The sequence below is a fragment of the Chanodichthys erythropterus genome, chromosome 3 (assembly GCF_024489055.1).
Source record: "Chanodichthys erythropterus isolate Z2021 chromosome 3, ASM2448905v1, whole genome shotgun sequence".
In the NCBI taxonomy this organism is placed as follows: domain Eukaryota; kingdom Metazoa; phylum Chordata; class Actinopteri; order Cypriniformes; family Xenocyprididae; genus Chanodichthys; species Chanodichthys erythropterus.
In genome coordinates, this window is record NC_090223.1 from 58626907 (window position 1) to 58645615 (window position 18709).

General features: G+C 41.6%; 1 protein-coding gene across 4 annotated transcripts in view; it reads left to right on the top strand.

The window, feature by feature from the left end:
* LOC137006100 (NACHT, LRR and PYD domains-containing protein 12-like) overlaps window positions 1-18709 on the top strand; it is a 114556-nt gene that overhangs the window by 21593 nt on the left and 74254 nt on the right. For 3 of the 4 annotated variants that reach the window (XM_067366548.1, XM_067366566.1, XM_067366574.1), the window contains exons 6-7: window positions 1460-3245; window positions 3578-3751. In XM_067366548.1, coding sequence (XP_067222649.1) covers window positions 1460-3245; window positions 3578-3751 — 1960 coding nt within the window. The remainder of the gene's footprint in view (window positions 1-1459; window positions 3246-3577; window positions 3752-18709) is intronic. The other variant, XM_067366557.1, reaches the window with a different exon arrangement.

Genomic DNA, 18709 nt, shown 5'->3' on the forward strand with positions numbered 1-18709 from the left:
TGTAATGACACTTTTCCATTAATATGTTTATGAACAACTGAAAAAAGCACAAATGTCAGGGCATGTCAAAACTTATCCAAGGCCCCAAAAATCCTCAGACCCCTGAGGGTTAAGGTGAATTAAAGTGCAGCCTTATTAATGAGCAAAACTTTCAAATGTTAAACGCACTATTTACGCGTGGCTGGGAGCAGGTGTAGATTTCTTTCGTACCAACTAACATTTGGAAAATACGAACATTTTAATGAATCCGAACATTTACGCCAGAACCACTTTACACACGATTTACACAAAAATTTGTTCTGCTCGTGTTTCATGAATGAGACCCATTGTGTGTATGCAACACCCGCCTGACCTGCTGCCGTGTATAGAGCGTTGGAGTCTACCTATATCTCGAGATAGTTGCACTCATCTCGTCAGGCATCGACGCGTACCCATACACTCCATCAACATGAGCGAATTAACTAGCTGATGTTGATGAATGCAAGCTGAATACAGGTCGTTCCAAGCCTTCTCGATCTCAGTATGAAGATCAAGAAAGAATGGAAAGCTTACGGTGGCTGGAGAATTATGGCAAAAAAAGAAACTGCTCGACGAACCGTCAGCGAGCGGTTTCTTTCTTAACCTGCTCCAATGGCAACAAACAGACAGATCCCACAAGAACTACCTGTACATGCTCTTTTGTTCTCATAAAAGACAACATTATAAGTTATGTATGTGATCAGATGTCAAAACTGTGGGATATGGATGCACACACTTCCTGAAATGTTTGTCAGACATAAATTGTCTTACCTTAATATCAGTTTAATATTGTTTCAAACAAAACAGTCCCTGAAGACGAAAAAGATACTGACTGGTTCTCTAGGCGCTCCTTATATACTTCCGGGTCGCGCTATGATACGTCATAGGCTGTCGCCGGCCAATAGGATTGTTGTGAGTTGATATTGTTTTCAGACACCGGTTCACATGGAGGCGTTCCCCATAGCGTTTTTGAATGCAGAGTTGAGTTCCCTTTCGAAAGGGAACTAACTAAACAGCACCACTGACCTTTTCAACAGCCACATACTCTAGTCAACCAGTGGATGTGACTGCCAATGACCATGCCAGTATACCTTACATACAAGAACTAGAGCATTCACTGCCAGATGTTCCTCAAACCCTATCCTCTGTACTGTGTTTACACATTAGGCATTACAAAATGTATATATGCCTGGATGACAGTTCTGTTTTGAATGCTTAAAGGTATTCCCTTCCATGAGTGTAATATATTTATCAAAGTGTAGTGAATTAAATGGAAGATCTGAAGCCTCTGAGCTGTAATAACTTCAACAGTAATTTAATTACAATATGTTGAATTAATTTTGATCAGATCATGCTGATGTGAAAGCTCTGACATTTTATTAAAAAAAAAGAAACATAAGTTTTTGCTTTCCCTCATGTTTCATTTATTTACACCAAACAGAGGATTTGATTCTGAAAAAATTCTTGGTAACTCACAAAACAGACATGAAGAAGAAAGCAGAGCGTATTTTTGAAGGCAAGAAAGAAAATGAAGCACATCTCAAGGCTGTTTACATAGAACTCTTCATCACAGAGGGAGATATGAAAGATGTCAATCAGGAGCATGAGATTCTGAAGATTGATGATGCTTTCAAGTACAAAAAAACACAGGACAAACCAATCAAATGCAATGATATATTTACTGAACTGAGGAGAAACAATGAGGAAAAGATTGTGCTGACCAAAGGAGTCGCTGGCATCGGAAAAACTGTCTCCGTGCAGAAGTTCATCCTGGACTGGGCAGAAGAAAAAGCCAATCAGGATATACACTGTGTGTTCCTGCTTCCATTCCGAGATATTAACAGCATCAAGGAGATTAAAGACAGAGAGTTCAATCTCCATGAGTTTCTGCTGAAATTTTATCCTCAATTAAAGGACCTGGAAAAATCAAAGTTATATAAAGAATGTAAACTTGCGTTTATATTTGATGGACTTGATGAGAGTCGCCTGGATCTGAAGTTTAAACATGGAACATTGAACAATGTTGAGGAAAGATCATCTGTAGATGTGCTGTTCACAAGTCTGGTCAAAGGGAAGCTGTTTCCATCAGCTCTCATCTGGATGACCTCACGACCAGCAGCAGCCAATCAGATCCCTCCTGAGTATGTGGGTTTGTTCACAGAAGTGCGAGGATTCACTGACCAACAAAAGGAGGAGTACTTCAGAAAGAGAATCACGGATGAGGCTCAGGCCTCCAGAATTATCTCACATATTAAGACGTCTCGTAGTCTCTACATAATGTGCTACATTCCTGTGTTCTGCTGGATCACTGCCACAGTACTTCTGAAAATTCTCAAGAACAACACTGAGAACATCAGCACAACACTCACTGAAATGTACATTCACTTCCTGCTAATACAGATGAAAATGAAGAGCCAGAAATATGATGGAAAAACAGAAAGACAACGTAAAAAGCTCTTACAGTCAAATAGAGAAATGATTTTGAAGTTAGCCAAGCTAGCGTTTGAACAGTTGAAGGAGGAAAACGTTGTGTTCTATGAGGAAGATCTGGAAGCATGTGGTATTGATGTGAGTGAAGACACCGAGTTCACAGGAATGATCGCTGAGATCTTTAAGCAGGAAGATGGACTTCATGAAGAAAAGGTCTTCTGCTTTGTGCATCTGAGTGTTCAAGAGTTCCTCGCTGCAGTGCATGTGTTCCTCTGTTACCTGGACAAGAAAATGGAGGAGCTTCAGTTTTTCTTTGAGAAGCCAAAAGAAAACATCACATTGTGTGAGCTACTAGAGAAGGCTGTTGATAAAGCCATGAAGAGTGAGAGAGGACATCTGGACCTGTTCCTGCGGTTTCTGATGGGAAATTCGCTGGGATCCAGTCAAAACCTGCTAAAAGGCCTGATCACACACACTGAAGACACTACAGAGAGCATCACACAAGCAAGTAAATACATTAAACAAGTACAAAACAAGAATATCTCAGATGAAGCTTCAGTCAACCTGTTTTACTGCTTACTTGAGCTCAAGGATCATTCATTATATGAGGAAATCCAGAGATACCTCAGTTCAGATGAAGATCCAGGGAAAAAACTCTCATCTTCAATGTGCACAGTGCTGACCTACATACTGCTGATGTCAGAGAAGGTGCTGGATGAGTTTAACCCAAAGAGGTTCACGTCGTCTTCAAACTACAAGAGACTCATTCCAGCTGCGAGATGCTGCAGAAAAGCCTTGTGAGTAATTTCACTGATTGCTGTTTAATTAAAGGTTTTATTCTACATCGCTTAACAACTGAATGTCAAAATATTGTTGATATAATACTGAAATAGCATCTTGTCCTGATGATAACATCAGAAAATAATCTGGGTAAACATTCTGTTTTGGCAGATTTGATGGCTGTAATTAAAGGTTTTGTTCTATTTGTTCTATTTTGTTCTATTACTAAACAACTAAATGTAAAAATACTGAATAATAAAATATCTGTCCTGATTTTGTAGGGTACAAGGTGTTATTGGAAAACACTGAACATCAGAAAACAATATGGTTAAACGTTCTGTTTTGGCAGATTTGATGGCTGTGATCTTGATGAAACTTGCTGTGAAACTGTATCTTCAGTTCTACAATCATCAAACTCCCATCTGAGAGAGCTGGACCTGAGTAGCAATCACCTGAAGGATTCAGGAGTGAAGCTGCTTTCTGATGGACTGAAGAGTTCAAACTGTAAACTGAACATACTGAGGTTTGACATTCACATTCACTCATTTTCTATATTCAAAAATGTGGACAAATAGCTGTTTTCATAACTATGACTAACACATATTTTGTCCTGTCTATATTGTTATATGAATGTATCAGTGGTGTTTTCTCCAAGCACACAATTATTTCAAAATATCTGTCTTGATGAATATTCTTGTAAACATAGTCAGTTATGTCTTAAGTGAACGCAAAGAGTTGGGGGTAAATCTGATGTGTAACTATAATGATTGTGAAACTCAGAAACGAGGGAGAGCTTGATCCAAATGGAGGATCCAAAAAGAGATTTAATAAAAATAAGAGCCAAAATAAAACAAAAACTCAGGAAACACAACAGTTCCTTATAATTATAAGGTTCTATCTGCGTTCTGAGCAGCTTTGAGATATTGAGCTTCAAAGTTTTTGCATTACATATAGCAAAACCTATGTAGGGAACAAGTTTCTTTCAAACATGAAAATGACAGGGACCCTTAATGTATTGTAAACATACAATATCAAAATCCTCTCAAATTTGTAAATGGGGATTTTGGGAACAGGTCAAATGCAGATAGAAAAAAAAATGTTTTGTTTGGAATTATAAGGTTCTATCTGCCAAAAAATTCATTGAAGCAGTAATTTTCAAGAAACACCTACAGTTTGCTTATAGTTTTAAAACATATGATTAGTGTTGTAACAATGTGTTGACATGCATGAGAGTTCAATTTTAATTTTTTTTTTTTAAAAATTCCTTTTGTTTAGACAGAAAGCAGCTACTGTAATACATCTAAGCAGGACTTTATTCCATAGAAAGAGGGACAGGTGAAATGGCTTTCTCTTAGACATCAGTATGGCTGAACATAACGTTCATTTTTGTAATTAAGACCCCATCAATAAATTATTTACTATTTGACCTTTTAAGGCTTAATATTGTAAAAATTTAGGACATTTTAAGACTAAAAAACTGCAAGAAAACAGACAATGCTTCAGCAAAGGTGTTTAACAAAATTTAATAAACATTGAAAAATGTTTCACTGACTATATATAATTTAAAATATTTAAATTATTTAAACTATGCAACAACTTAGTTTTTACCAACAATCTAAAATTTAACATTTCATCTCATTTAATCTAAAGAACCAAAATGTACACAACAAATAAAGAAACATCACATAATGTAAATATGTTGCCACAGAATATGAATATGTGAATAACTCAATTTTGACAAAAATGTCAGATTATAATATAATTCTTATAATTCCAAGGGGACAAACAAGCGAAACTGAACACCAGGGGCCCGTTCTTCGTACGTCGCTAACTCAGCTGGATTTGATTGTTGACGATTTGGCATGATCTTGGATCGTTTGGTTCTTCGAAGCTCATCCTAGACTTTCTGTCATAGCAACAGGTCCGTAAGCTCAAACCTGCTCGGGAGCAGGCTTATTTCTTTAAAACAGGATTAGATTGCATCTTTTTAAGCGGAGGTGATGTTTAAAGTCTGTCCCAGCCTCTGCTACTTTCCCACAAGAGTACCCTAATGTAAACCAGGGACAAATAACTTTGCAAATAACACTATAATGCCGTGTAGTGTCATAATATAGACACCGACAGTTTTACTCTGTGAGAGATTCATTCGTGAGGGAATAATTACGTAATATTTTTTATTGGAGTTTTACACACATGATGTACAGATGTCTATGCCATACATGCATTTGTGCATTTGAACTGCGACATATATTATGGGAGTGGCTTGATGAAGCGCAGGAGATGCAGATAACTTGATCTTGACCCTTAAGAAACTTTAATTAATGCTGTCAAATATGCTTCAAAGGTAACTTAGTTGCTAATTACAACACTGAAATAAAAAATTGAATGTACAAATAATAGAAATTGTGAATATAGCCTAAATAATTGGGTAATCATGTAAAAAAAAAAATCGTGCACATTTCATTTATCTAACATTTATGTCGTTCTTCTGTCATTTATTCGCTTGGCTGTTTCCTTATAAATGTCAAGAAATTCGTCAAGTTTTTCGTCAGGTGTCTTTTCTCATTCTATGATATCATTACGTTGCCGTCTTGACTCCAGCCAATCGCTGCATTGCTGATCAATGTTTCTACTATCGATACATATCCCCTTTTAAGCCAACACATGAATGCGCAATAGGGCTGGGCGATATCAAATGCTTTTGTCACGCGCATTTCGTCAGTAAAGCCGGTTCCCTGATTACCACTAAATCGCTATCACCTGCTTTCAAATGAAGCGGCATTTAATAGACAGAGCCGTAGATCACTGATAAGCCACGCAATATCGCGTTCAATATCGACGGCGATTCATATCGATATTGAACGCAATATTGCGTGGCTTATCAGTGAACTACGGCTCTGTCTATTAAATGCCGTTTCATTTGAAAGCAGGTGATGGCGATTTAGTAGTAATCAGGGAACCGGCTTTACTGACGAAATGCGCTTGACAAAAGCATTCGATATATCGCCCAGCCCTAATGCGCAATTATCTCAGATAACTCAATCCAGCGATACTAATCATAAACAACAGGTGTGTTCGAAGAACCCAATTAGCCGGATCACGATTAGCACGATGATATCATCTTGGATGTGTCATTTGATCTCAGATGTAATAAGCGACAAACGAAGAACGGGCCCCAGGAGCAGAACTGAGATCACCAACAAAAACACCCATACAAGGACATGACCTGACCAAGAATACAGGAAACACTGGGGTTTAAATACACAAGGGCTAACAGGCTGACAAAACAAACCTGGAAACAATCAGGGAACTAATCAACTAGAAAAACTACAAAAGGACTACAAATGAAACAGGAAACCTGAACAAAAGGGCAGAATGCATCCTAAAAGTCCAAATAACAAAAACACATGGTACACAAAACTGGGAATGCATAACAGTAGCATTATATTAGATCTGTGCATTAGGTCTTAATATAATAAACCTGCTGCTGTCTGTGTCAGTAATGTTACTCAAACAACAAAAGATAAGAGGGAATCACTCACTGCTCTTGACTTAATAATTTTTCAGCTTTAATAACAATCAATTTATTTATAATTAATACACGGAATTAATACACTTAACCCTCTGGGGTCTGAGGATTTTTTGGGCCCTGGAGAAGTTTTGACATGCCCTGACATTTGTGCTTTTCTCAGTTGTTCATAAACGTATTAATGGAAAAAGTGTCATTACACTGTATTCAGCACAAACTAGGCTACCATAATATGTGAGCAACATGTATGTATATGTTTATATTTTTGAAGGAATAACGTTTATGCGTGGTTATTGAAAAAAACATATATATAGGCTACTTATATAATTTTATATAATCCTATTGCTCAAAATAATTGTAAATGATTATGAATTGTCAAATAGCCAGTACTAGTCAGTATGGATGCAATATTAATGGATGCAGATACATAATATGCAATGTGTGTTGACAAAACATATAGCGCTAAATACATAACATTGTAAAATTGTTATAGCAGCGGGGAAGATGAACGTGCATGTGTGATTATATGTGTTAGAGTTGCACAATTCTGGATAAAATGAGAATCAAGATTTGTTTGTTTGTTTGTTTCTTTCAAATAAAAATCATGATCCTCCCATGATTCTGAATAGACAAATAAACAAAATTGTGTATAATTATTTACTAGAGGACAAAATATTAATTGCTGAAGTCTAATTAAAAATATTTAATTAATTAATGTAATAAAATGGGTTAGAATGAATGATTTAATGACTCACTCATAACTACTTCACTTGTTTTATTACTGGATGAATCAATGTTTTTGAACAAATCTTTTGAATCAATCACTCAATGTCAAATACATTTTAACAGTCAAATACATTTTAACAGTCACTTGTTGCCTCCTAGTGCCGTAACAAATGAAGGGGATCCATTCATCCAAGAGCAGAGAAGAATATATTTAAAGGTTTAAAGAGTAGACACCCCCAAACAGCAACAATATCAATAAAACATTACCTTCAAAGACAAGAAAATTCACATCTTGTTAGAGCATTTCAGCCCAACCACATGTGTTGAGTTCAATCAGGAATAAAGTCCATTTCTCACAATTCCCACATAGTCAGGTAAGAACTGAGTATCTTACCACATTCCGATAGTTCACAGGAAATCCACAAAAGTTCAATATACAGTGTCCCAAACCATTACCAAACATCAGTCCAAATAATCAAAGGTGTAGAAAAGATCACATAGTCCAGATGAAGTGTCCTTGTTTGATGAATGAGGCCGAAAGACAACCCTCTGAACAAATATGCAAACAAAAATCAAAACATGCAATTGAACACAGAAAACAAATAGAGTTACAAAATATATACAAAACTTACACTGAGCTGTAGAACCACAGAGGTTCCTCATAATAGGGTCTCATGCATCACTGAGATGTACTGGACCTCTCTAAACAGTCTTACTCGTCTCTCTTAAAAGGATAGCCTATCCTTCAGAAACCTCCCTAGATCCCCCTTGAGGTGGGGAGAAGCATTACACCATACAACATGAAACAGCTTTTCAGAACTGTTACACGTTATTTAAAGTGGCAAGTGTTAAAATGTTATTTGATCTGATTGAATCAAGATTGCGATCTGTAGACATATTTACATTGACCTGTCCGCATTAAAGCATTTCAGTGGACTTAAACAGATCGCCCTTTACAGCAGATTTAGTTCAAAAACAACTGACCTAAATATGATTTCCAGTTACAATAATTCATCCTAAAATTCAACATTAGTAGGCTGACTTACTTTTCACCATCAGTCGCGCATGCAGAGGATCCTCCAGTTCTTGGCTAATTTTCAGTCAGACTTGTAAATTCATTCACTGGAGAGTCACTTCAATGGATCATTGAATCAGTGATTTGTTCACTCGAGGACAGCTGCAATATGATTAGTCCAATTCGCAAATGAATTGTTGATGTGATTTGTGAACCGATTTAACAGGATGATTGAAAATAATGACTTCGTGCACGAACTTGCGTCTCTGAACATGCGATGATTTCTTCATTTTAAAATAAGGATTAATGATATGTTTTATGAAATGTAGTGGAGTAAAAAGTATGATCTTATGCTTTGGAATGTAGTAAAGTAAAAGTTGCTAAAAATTAAAATACTCGAGTAAAGAACATATACTTGAAAAGTGTACTCAAGTACAGTAACGAAAAGACACGCATAATAAGCCCTTTCAGTCAGGTAGGCTATGTGAAAAAACCCTCTGATAACAGGATCATATCAGCTGTATTAACATAAATATAATGTCCACTCGTGACAAAAAAAAACATGATTTTTGTGATCTCATGCATGCACGTATTATTGCATATGTGAAGAAATTTTTGTATAGGCCTTTTATAGTTTAAATTACAGTACCAGTAAAAAGATTGGACGCATTACTATTATAATGTTTTAAAAAGAAGTCTCAAGTCTCTAACCAAATAATCGTTTTCTATTTTAATATACTTTAAAATATAATGTATTTCTGTGATGCAAAGCATCTGAACATTCATTTTACCTCCATGGCATTTCATATAGGCTATTATATTTGTGATATTATATAGCCTAAATGTTAATGTGCAGTTGACAAACTATACATCATTAAAAAGATCTAAGACCCAAGCTTCACATTTTGACCTCTGTTTTACTCTTATAGTTACCGTAATTTGTTATTAGCCTATGCGTCAGTGTTACGGATGCTGGTAGAGATGAGGCTGATACGGATTTCCACAATACGAATGATATGTTTATTAAACAGAAAGCAGGAAACACCAAACATACATCTTAACAAAACAGAGAACGGAAGAGGAGTGAAGGGAGTGAGTGCAATATATGGGGAGTGCTGACAATAGAGTCCAGGTGCAGGTGATCTGTGATGATGAGGAGCTGACGAGGGAAGTGAGTGCAGGTGACGAAACAGGAGGATCATGGGAAATGGAGTCCAGGGAAACAAGGGATCTGTAACAGTACCTCCCCCTCCCGGTAGGCGCGTCCTCGCGCCGTAGATGTAACAACCGGGAGGGGGGCGGGCGCCCTGGAGACCTCAAACCGGAGCAGGGGGATGAGTAGACTGGAGTGGAGGTCTCCAGGGCGGGCTCAAAAGCCATGGCGGGTCAGGAGCCAAAGGCAGCCATGGCGGGTCAGGGGTTGAAGGCAGCCATGGCGGGTCAGGAGCCGAAGGCAGCCATGGCGGGTCAGGGGCCAAAGGCAGCCATGGCGGGTCAGGGGTTGAAGGCAGCCATGGCGGGTCAGGTGCAGCGGGCAGCCATGGCGGGTCAGGTGCAGCGGGCAGACATGCAGCGGGCATACATGGCGGGTCAGGTGCAGCGGGCAGCCATGGCGGGTCAGGTGCAGCGGGCAGCCATGGCGGGTCAGGTGCAGCGGGCAGCCATGGCGGGTCAGGTGCAGCGGGCAGCCATGGCGGGTCAGGTGCAGCGGGCAGCCATGGCGGGTCAGGAGCCGAAGCCTTCGAGGCGTTGAGCCCAGGCGGCGCTGAAGGACCGGCGGGAGATGGCGGAACCAAAGGCTCTGCCGACCGAAGCGCAGCCGGGACTCCAGAAGGCCGCAGTAGAAGCAGTAGGACAGCCAACAAAAAGAACACCGGGGGGAGTGAGGAGGCCAACTGAAACTGAGGGACGGAGTGACGGAGCGGAGACGGAGGAGTGTAGTCCAGAGGGAAGGGCAGGCTGACGAGTGCACAAGGTGTGAGTGGAGGCAGGATGGATACTGGTGACGCTGGTGGACTGATGGGTAACGGTGGAGCAGAGGGAGGTTGGAGCCGGGGTGTAGGTAATCGCCCAGAGGTCCGAGGTGGAGATCTGGGCGAGGGGGCTGGAGGTGAAGGTTCCGTGTAAACATAACTGGATGGAGGTGGGAGAGGGAGGCAGGGAGGGAAAACAGTCTTTGGGCTGGAGGGTTCAGACACACAGTTCATAGGAGCAGCTGGCTCGGCGGCGGAGACTGGCGCTGCTGGCTCGGCGGCGGAGACTGGCGCTGCTGGCTCGGCGGCGGAGACTGGCGCTGCTGGCTCGGCGGCGGAGACTGGCGCTGTTCGCTCGGCGGCGGAGACTGGAGAACTTGGCTCGGCGGCGGAGACTGGAGAACTTGGCTCGGCGGCGGAGACTGGAGAACTTTGCTCGGCGGCGGAGACTGGAGAACTTTGCTCTGCGGCGGAGACTGGAGAACTTTGCTCGGCGGCGGAGACTGGAGAACTTTGCTCGGCGGCGGAGACTGGAGAACTTTGCTCGGCGGCGGAGACTGGAGAACTTTGCTCGGCGGCGGAGACTGGAGAACTTTGCTCGGCGGCGGAGACTGGAGAACTTTGCTCGGCGGAGGAGACTGGAGAACTTGGCTCGGAGGAGACTGGAGAACTTGGCTCGGAGGAGACTGGAGAACTTGGCTCGGCGGAGACTGGGGTTGAGGGCCATTTCATCCCCTCAAATACAATTAAAATCCCCACAGGCACTGGAGCTGGCTCTGTGGGGACTGGAGCTGGCTCTGGAGATACTGGAGCTGGCTCTGGAGATACTGGAGCGGGCTCTGGAGATACTGGAGCGGGCTCTGGAGATACTGGAGCGGGCTCTGGAGATACTGGAGCGGGCTCTGGAGATACTGGAGCGGGCTCTGGAGATACTGGAGCGGGCTCTGGAGATACTGGAGCGGGCTCTGGAGACACTGAAGCGGCTTCTGGAGACACTGGAGCGGGCTCTGGAGACACTGGAGCGGGCTCTGGAGACACTGGAGCGGGCTCTGGAGATACTGGAGCGGGCTCTGGAGACATTGGAGCGGGCTCTGGAGACACTGGGGCCGCTTTCTTCCTCCTCCTCCGCTTACTGGGCCCAGTAGCGGAATATGGGTCCAGCCTGGGGCAGGCAGGGAGTTCGCTGGAGGGGTATGCGGAGGAAGCCGGAGGTTGACTGACTGGCCCGGCCAACCGTGTTTCTGGATGGACCGGACGACAACACTGATCCTGAACCTCTTCTACTAAGAATTTGGAGCCATTCAACCACAAAATTAAATTGATAGTATCGCTTAAGGAGAAACAAAAAACAGGTTCATCAAAACGGATAGTGTCGTCATCCAATCCATCCAAAAACAAGGAGATCAACTGAGCATCAGGCCAGTCAGACAAGAAAGCAAGCTCCACGAACTCCTCCACATACCTCTCCAGCGAACGACCCACCTGTAGGAGCCCGATGAGGCGATCGCCGGTTGTCAGAAGAGTGAGAGGCGCTGGAGGAGCAGGAGCCAGGGAGCTGGTGGAAGTCTCCATTTTTTTTTTTGTGGAAAATCCGGTCGTTTAAGGTCCGTTCTTCTGTTACGGATGCTGGTAGAGATGAGGCTGATACGGATTTCCACAATACGAATGATATGTTTATTAAACAGAAAGCAGGAAACACCAAACATACATCTTAACAAAACAGAGAACGGAAGAGGAGTGAAGGGAGTGAGTGCAATATATGGGGAGTGCTGACAATAGAGTCCAGGTGCAGGTGATCTGTGATGATGAGGAGCTGACGAGGGAAGTGAGTGCAGGTGACGAAACAGGAGGATCATGGGAAATGGAGTCCAGGGAAACAAGGGATCTGTAACAGTCAGGAGTTATGAATATGAAAAACCTTAACTTTTACAAAACAACATCCATCAGGGCTTTCAGCTTAAACGTATGCACATTTGGAGAAGTGTTGATGGATTCTCATGATTATGTCAGTTTTCTATACAGAGGAGTAATATTTATTTAACATTTATTGTCATCACTATGAACGCTGGATAATCATATGTACTGTGTTTTCAATTCACTTGCAGCCGGAGGGTGCTCTGTGCACATTTAATCCAAAAATAACTCCTAATGAAGAACAGGCATACCATGTGACATTGCAGGAACTAATAGAGGCTTCCAGAGATCACTAACCATGGCTATAACATGCAGATAGACACTTTTGAAGATAATAAATACATGATTCATGTCTGAATAGTGCTCGCTCTGCAGGCGTGACTGAATTAGCGGATAATGAGCTGAATCACAGGCGTCTGACATGTGTCTCTTTTCATTCAGATTACATAAACAGAGAATTTTTGTTTTCGATTTGACTTACATGATTTAAACATTTCATCGTTTCTTTAGACATAAGTCTCATTTTTTTGTGATTAGTATTCTATAAGTTACAGTTAATTTTCTGAGAACTATCAGATTGGACTTCGTTCAGAGGGAGACGACAGATCACACATCATGTTTGTTTTCTTTATTTTGCAAAAATGTCTCAGGTTACGTATGTAACCATGGTTCCCTGAGAACAGTTAAAGAGACTCTGCGCTGATTGCGCTACGGGAAACCATCACTCGTGACACTCGTGACAATGCTAAGAATCACAACACTCCAATCCTATTGGCTGGCGACAGCCTATGACGTCGAATGGCGCAAACCGTGACGTGTAAAGGGAGCGCCTGATGAAGCAGTCAACACCTTCTCGTCTTTGAGGGACTGTTCCGCAGGCATCTCGGAGCATGGCAAGGAAGCGCAGAGTCTAGTTCCCTGTTCTCAGGGAACCAGGGTTACATACCCAACCCAAGATGTTCCCTTTCGAAAGGGAACTCAACTCTGCGCTGATTGCGCTACGGGGAACGATATACCCATGCTGCCATGCTGGAGGAGAGTGCATGCCCAAAAAGTCTGGACAAACGTCCGGCAGTTCCAGGGAAAACCGGGAGCAACTCTCCAAGGCTGTCAGTGACAGCATTCTCTACGGCCAACTGCCCAAGCTGAGCCTAAAAGAGGCCTTTCGTAAAAGGCCTGCCAAGGCTGCTCAAGGCATCTGGGACCAACAACCTGTAGGAAGTGGTCACTTAAAGGGAATGTGGCCAGGGAACCAGAAGGAATCCCGGCCAGTCACTAGGGGCATAAATTCACCCCTGACGCCACCAAGGAGGCCATACTAATTTAGCAAAAGCCAAACATAGTCTGGGCCAACCTTGTCTGACATACAGAATCTCCAATGCTCAAACTCCAAAAGAGGAGAGCAAGTAAGAGCGACTGCGAAAGGGCAGTGAGCAACTCAAACCCACACGCATAGATGGGCATCCTGGAGAGTGGAACTCAGCTGAGCGCTATAAACCCTCGTAATGATGGGAGTAAGACCACTCATCCTAGGATCTACTCAGCTTCCAATAAAGCGCTGAGGAGGCTGTGCGCTAGAGCACCCTGGTACAGGGGAGCACAAACCAGCCTGGGGCCAGTCTGAATGGGAGACTTCACAGAAGTCTACAACCAATGACCAGCTTAGGGAGCTAAGCACAATTACGCAGTCAACCCAGAGGGAAGTACGAAGCTCAACCTAACAGACAGACCGTACTGTAGGCACATAACCATGGAGGCCGAACAAAAGGGGCCTACAACATAGCTATGAGTTCTACAATGAACTAACATCACAACACGAACCCAACACACCAGGTGGTATTCAGGAAGGCCCATAAGGCCAAAGAACTGAAAACAAAGCAGGCTGAGCGCATGACCAGCCAAGTAATAAGGTAGCTGTGAGTGCCCACAAGACAGCCCATCCAACACAATCCGACGAGCAGTGTATTCGGTAAAAGCACCCTTTCACTCTTTAAGCAAGAGGAGTACAACGTACGCCAACATGCGCTAAAGAAGGCCCCATGGGCCTATAACCTCAGAAGACATGTGGCATCAGCTCGTGGCAGTATTATCGAGGTTTTATCAAGACCAACTACAAAGGAAGGTCATTAGCCAGCCAGAGCCCCGGCCAGCAAGCAACATAAGACCCTTTACTGTAAAGTAAATAAAAACTGACAGGGAAAAAGCCAGCATGCTTACAAAGAAGGCACTTAAAGCTTACCCGTCGCACGCGGCGTCAGCTAGCCACTAAAGTTCTAGGAGCAAAATAGAACCGAGTAACAGACAGGTAGCTATTTAGCTTGACCAGAGCTAAAGGAAACCAAGCTCAAGGCAGCAAATGCATAAAAACAGACCAAAAGTTGGTTTTAGTACAAGTGCTCACCTCAAGAGGCAGGCCACTTCAGGGATGTACTCAGTAAAAGCACCTTTTACTCTCTAAGCGAGAGGAGTACAAAGCCAAACTCCAGCGTGACGCATAGGAGGCCTGCGAAGGCCTACAACCCGTATACACGCGGCGTCAGCTAGCGGCATCATGAACCATCCATGGTGATGAGTCACATAGAAACCCACACAAAGCTGTGCCAACATGCAGACCGAAAGGAGGCCCTGACGGGGGCCTACAACCTCTATGAACACATGGCATCAACCAGTGGTAGCTTCATGACTAGGGCCAGCCTGCAGGCCAAGTACTTGAGAAACCCTCAGGTATGAGAAGTACACACTATGCCGCAGAACTCAACGAAAGGCCTAACCTAGGGCCTATTCGTACAGAGATGGGCGCAGCCGAAGACGGCGAGAGTCAAAACAGACTTGACCATGGAATGAGTCTAGACATAACCAGCCAAGCTGGGCCAACACAGAGGGTACAAAAGGAGGCCTGGCCCAGGCCTACTACTTTTACCACCATGTGGCGCCAGCCAGCGGACATGACAGGGACCAAGCTCAAGGGGACCAGCTCTAGAACCTACAAGATAACTGTGGGGGAACTAGCTACGCAGCCTGAGCTTAAGCCTACACATTCCAACAGGCAATGTACCTCAGTACACATATAAATGCTATCACGGTCTAAGGAAGGCCGAACAGGCCTATCACCCCAGACAACGTGAGCAAAAGCCTAAGGCAGTGCTAAAAAATACATGAGCAAACTCATGATTGTAACCAACAGCGCCCAAAAACAAGCTGTGATAAGAGAGAGGCTACAATAAAGAGCCAACAATCTAACAGCAAATGCAAGACAGCTGCTGTGGTCATGATCAACTGGGAGCTAACAGAGATCATACTATTCTAACAAGAATAAGACTCTCTACACTCAACCTGAGTGTGCAATCTAACAGGTGATGCACTCAGCGAAACACACATCCTAACCGGGGAGTACAACAAAACACCACGTTCATAGATAGAGGCTAATCACAGCCTGCTATCACAGAAGCAGGTGTTAACCTGTGGCAGCACATGAGTAAGCTCACATATGTATGTAGGGCTAAAGCTTAGAACCCCAAAGCAAACATGAATGCTTTGTAATACATGCCATCCAAACAAAATAAATGTTTCACAGAGCAGAACTGGAATCTGTAATGAACCCTAGAGAACGAAAACTAGAATATTTAGCACCATAATCTGAAACATGAATATAATTCAAGGGGCTCATGTTAAGACATTATAAGCATGACAAAAGTTCTAAAAAGTGGGGCCTAGCAGCACTGCATAACTCATCTTCTCGAAGATAAGGGCCTACCACCTGGGAAAAACAGCACTAGGAAGGCTAATAACAGCCTATAACCTTAGCTGTTAACCTCAGCCATAGCACCTACATTTTCACATCGAAGGGGAAATGGGCATACGGCCCGCAACTCCCTCAGGAGGAGGCCAGAACTAGGAAATATACAACCTCACAGGGATAGTAATAATAAGGGTGATGTAACAAACAAACACTTAAACCTAGCTCTAGCCTAGCCACTAGCTAAGGCCTACTGGGCCAAGCAAAGCTTGGGCTTCATTTTGAAACCTTCAAATATGAGGAGAAAATTAAGCACTGCAAGCAAACAGTGTCAGGCGGCTGATAAGCCATCCTGTACACAAATAACTGAAGAGATGAATGCTAACTCAAACCAAACTAAAGTATTAGCTGAGAAGCTACTCTAACATAGGAGGCTACAAAATAGCGGCCATAAAGTGGCCTGCATGTTTTGAAAATTAGCCAACCTAATGCTAGTTATTTTGCCCAAAAGACAATTTTATTATTTGTTATTTTGCCATCTAACTTTACTGACTACATGCTCAGGAAAGCTTTACAGGAAAAACAAGGTCTACACTTTTTATAAACATAAAAATATAGACCCAGCTTACCTTACTGCGGCTCGCAGAACGAAGATTTTCCCTCATTTTAATGCATGAAGAAGGATGAAATCAAAAGTTCTTTTAAGCCTAAAAGCACTTTCACTATCAAGCCAGAAGGCGGCCTTTAGAAAAAATATTATCAAAAGGCCAGCCGACAACCTAACTGTAAAAGAAGCACCTGAGCAAGTAGAAAGAACTCAAACTCAGGAGACGGAGGAAGAAGGGGCAAGGGCAAATGTAATGTTGCCCTCGCAACGAGAGGGAATCGGTCACAGACGCTATTGGTGTACGTGAATCCGTTTATCATTCGTTCATTCATTTTTCTATATAAAATCAAAAAACAAAATTTTTTATTTATTTTCCTTTTTAAATCCAAAATGAAAAAACAGAAAATGACTCGTTTTCCGATTTTCGATTTTGTGCTCAAATTAAAAATGGAAAAAACGGATAACGAGCCCTCAAATTACATTTTGGTTTTCTCATTGGATGCAAGTGGCTTACCGGAAGTGATCGTTACGCGCACGGGGGACATGGCCGGACTGAAGTAGTTAACAATACATATACTAAAATACAATATTTAGAAAAATATGATACAAAATAATTAATAAATATAAATGTGCATATACATATACAATAAATACATGCAATGTAAATCTAAGGAAACTGAATCATTATATAGAATATATAAAGTTGCTCAAAATATTGGCCATATACAGTGTTAATGCAAAAGTTATTATTATTATTATAGCCAGGGTGCGATTTGTCTGGTCTGGTCTGTGTATCCCTGTATCTGTGATGTTACTCCACAAACCACCAAAAGAGCATATAAAATACCAAAAATAAAAATATTTTTTTTAAAACATCACCAAGTAAAACGCTGTGTTTATATAGAGCTGTCTCTTTATGACCACAACAAACTGGACACTTTTCAGACGCGCATTCCAACTTCACCTCAAGTCAAACGAGCGCGGAAAAGGTAGGCTACAGGTCACTATGAGGATCTTCAGTTGAACAACAGTGAACTGCGTCAGATGAGATGTTGTCAAGCTATGTCGGTTAAACTCAATTAACAATTAACATGACTGTTCAATTAGCCGTTATACTGTGCTCATGGTGCGCACTCAAGAATTGCATGAGCAAATGCACCGGCGCGCGCTACATAATTACTTTATTATAGCTTAAATAAAGCTATGTAGGACTATAAATAAAAATAAAAATGTTCTGTTGTAAGTTAATTCATGAAATTACCAAACATACGATTAAAGCTGCCTCAAAACTGTGCATGCATGTATTTGTTGACATGGTTTTAAAGGTTTGTATCTCGTTATTCTATTAATAACTACAGATTGATTTTGCATTTCTATCAGAAATTAAGAATTATTAGTGTCATTGTAGTGGTGCAAAATATCTAAGCTACCTAATACTTCAAATCTCAAGGTTAAATTTGAATTTTTTTGTAAAAATGTTTCTGTAACAGCTGCCAAAAATAGTATAGGCCTATTACTATTATACTATAATAATAATTATTATTATATTGTAAACACTGTGGTTTTAAACAATTATATATATTAAAAAAAAACTTTTCAAAACACCCCCCCCCCTCTGTTTTTTTCACAAATCGCACGCTGATTAGGCTATAGCTACATGAATTATTGCACTAATTGAAAAGTATGTCACATCATCTTTATTAATTCATGTAATTAAATAAAATGCATGAATTAATAAAGATATTTGGTTAGGGCAATATATTTATATTGTCCCTTAAAACTGTACAAAATTTCATAGGCCTATTCCGCAAGATCAAAAGCTATGGAAGCCCGTTTCCGCTACTAAATAAAAAAATAAAAAGAGTAATTGCGACTTTTTATCTGAGAATTCTGGCTTGTTTTCTCACAATTGCGAGTTATAAAGTCAGAATTCTGAGATATAAACTCGCAATTGCGTGATATAGAGTCAATTCTGACTGAG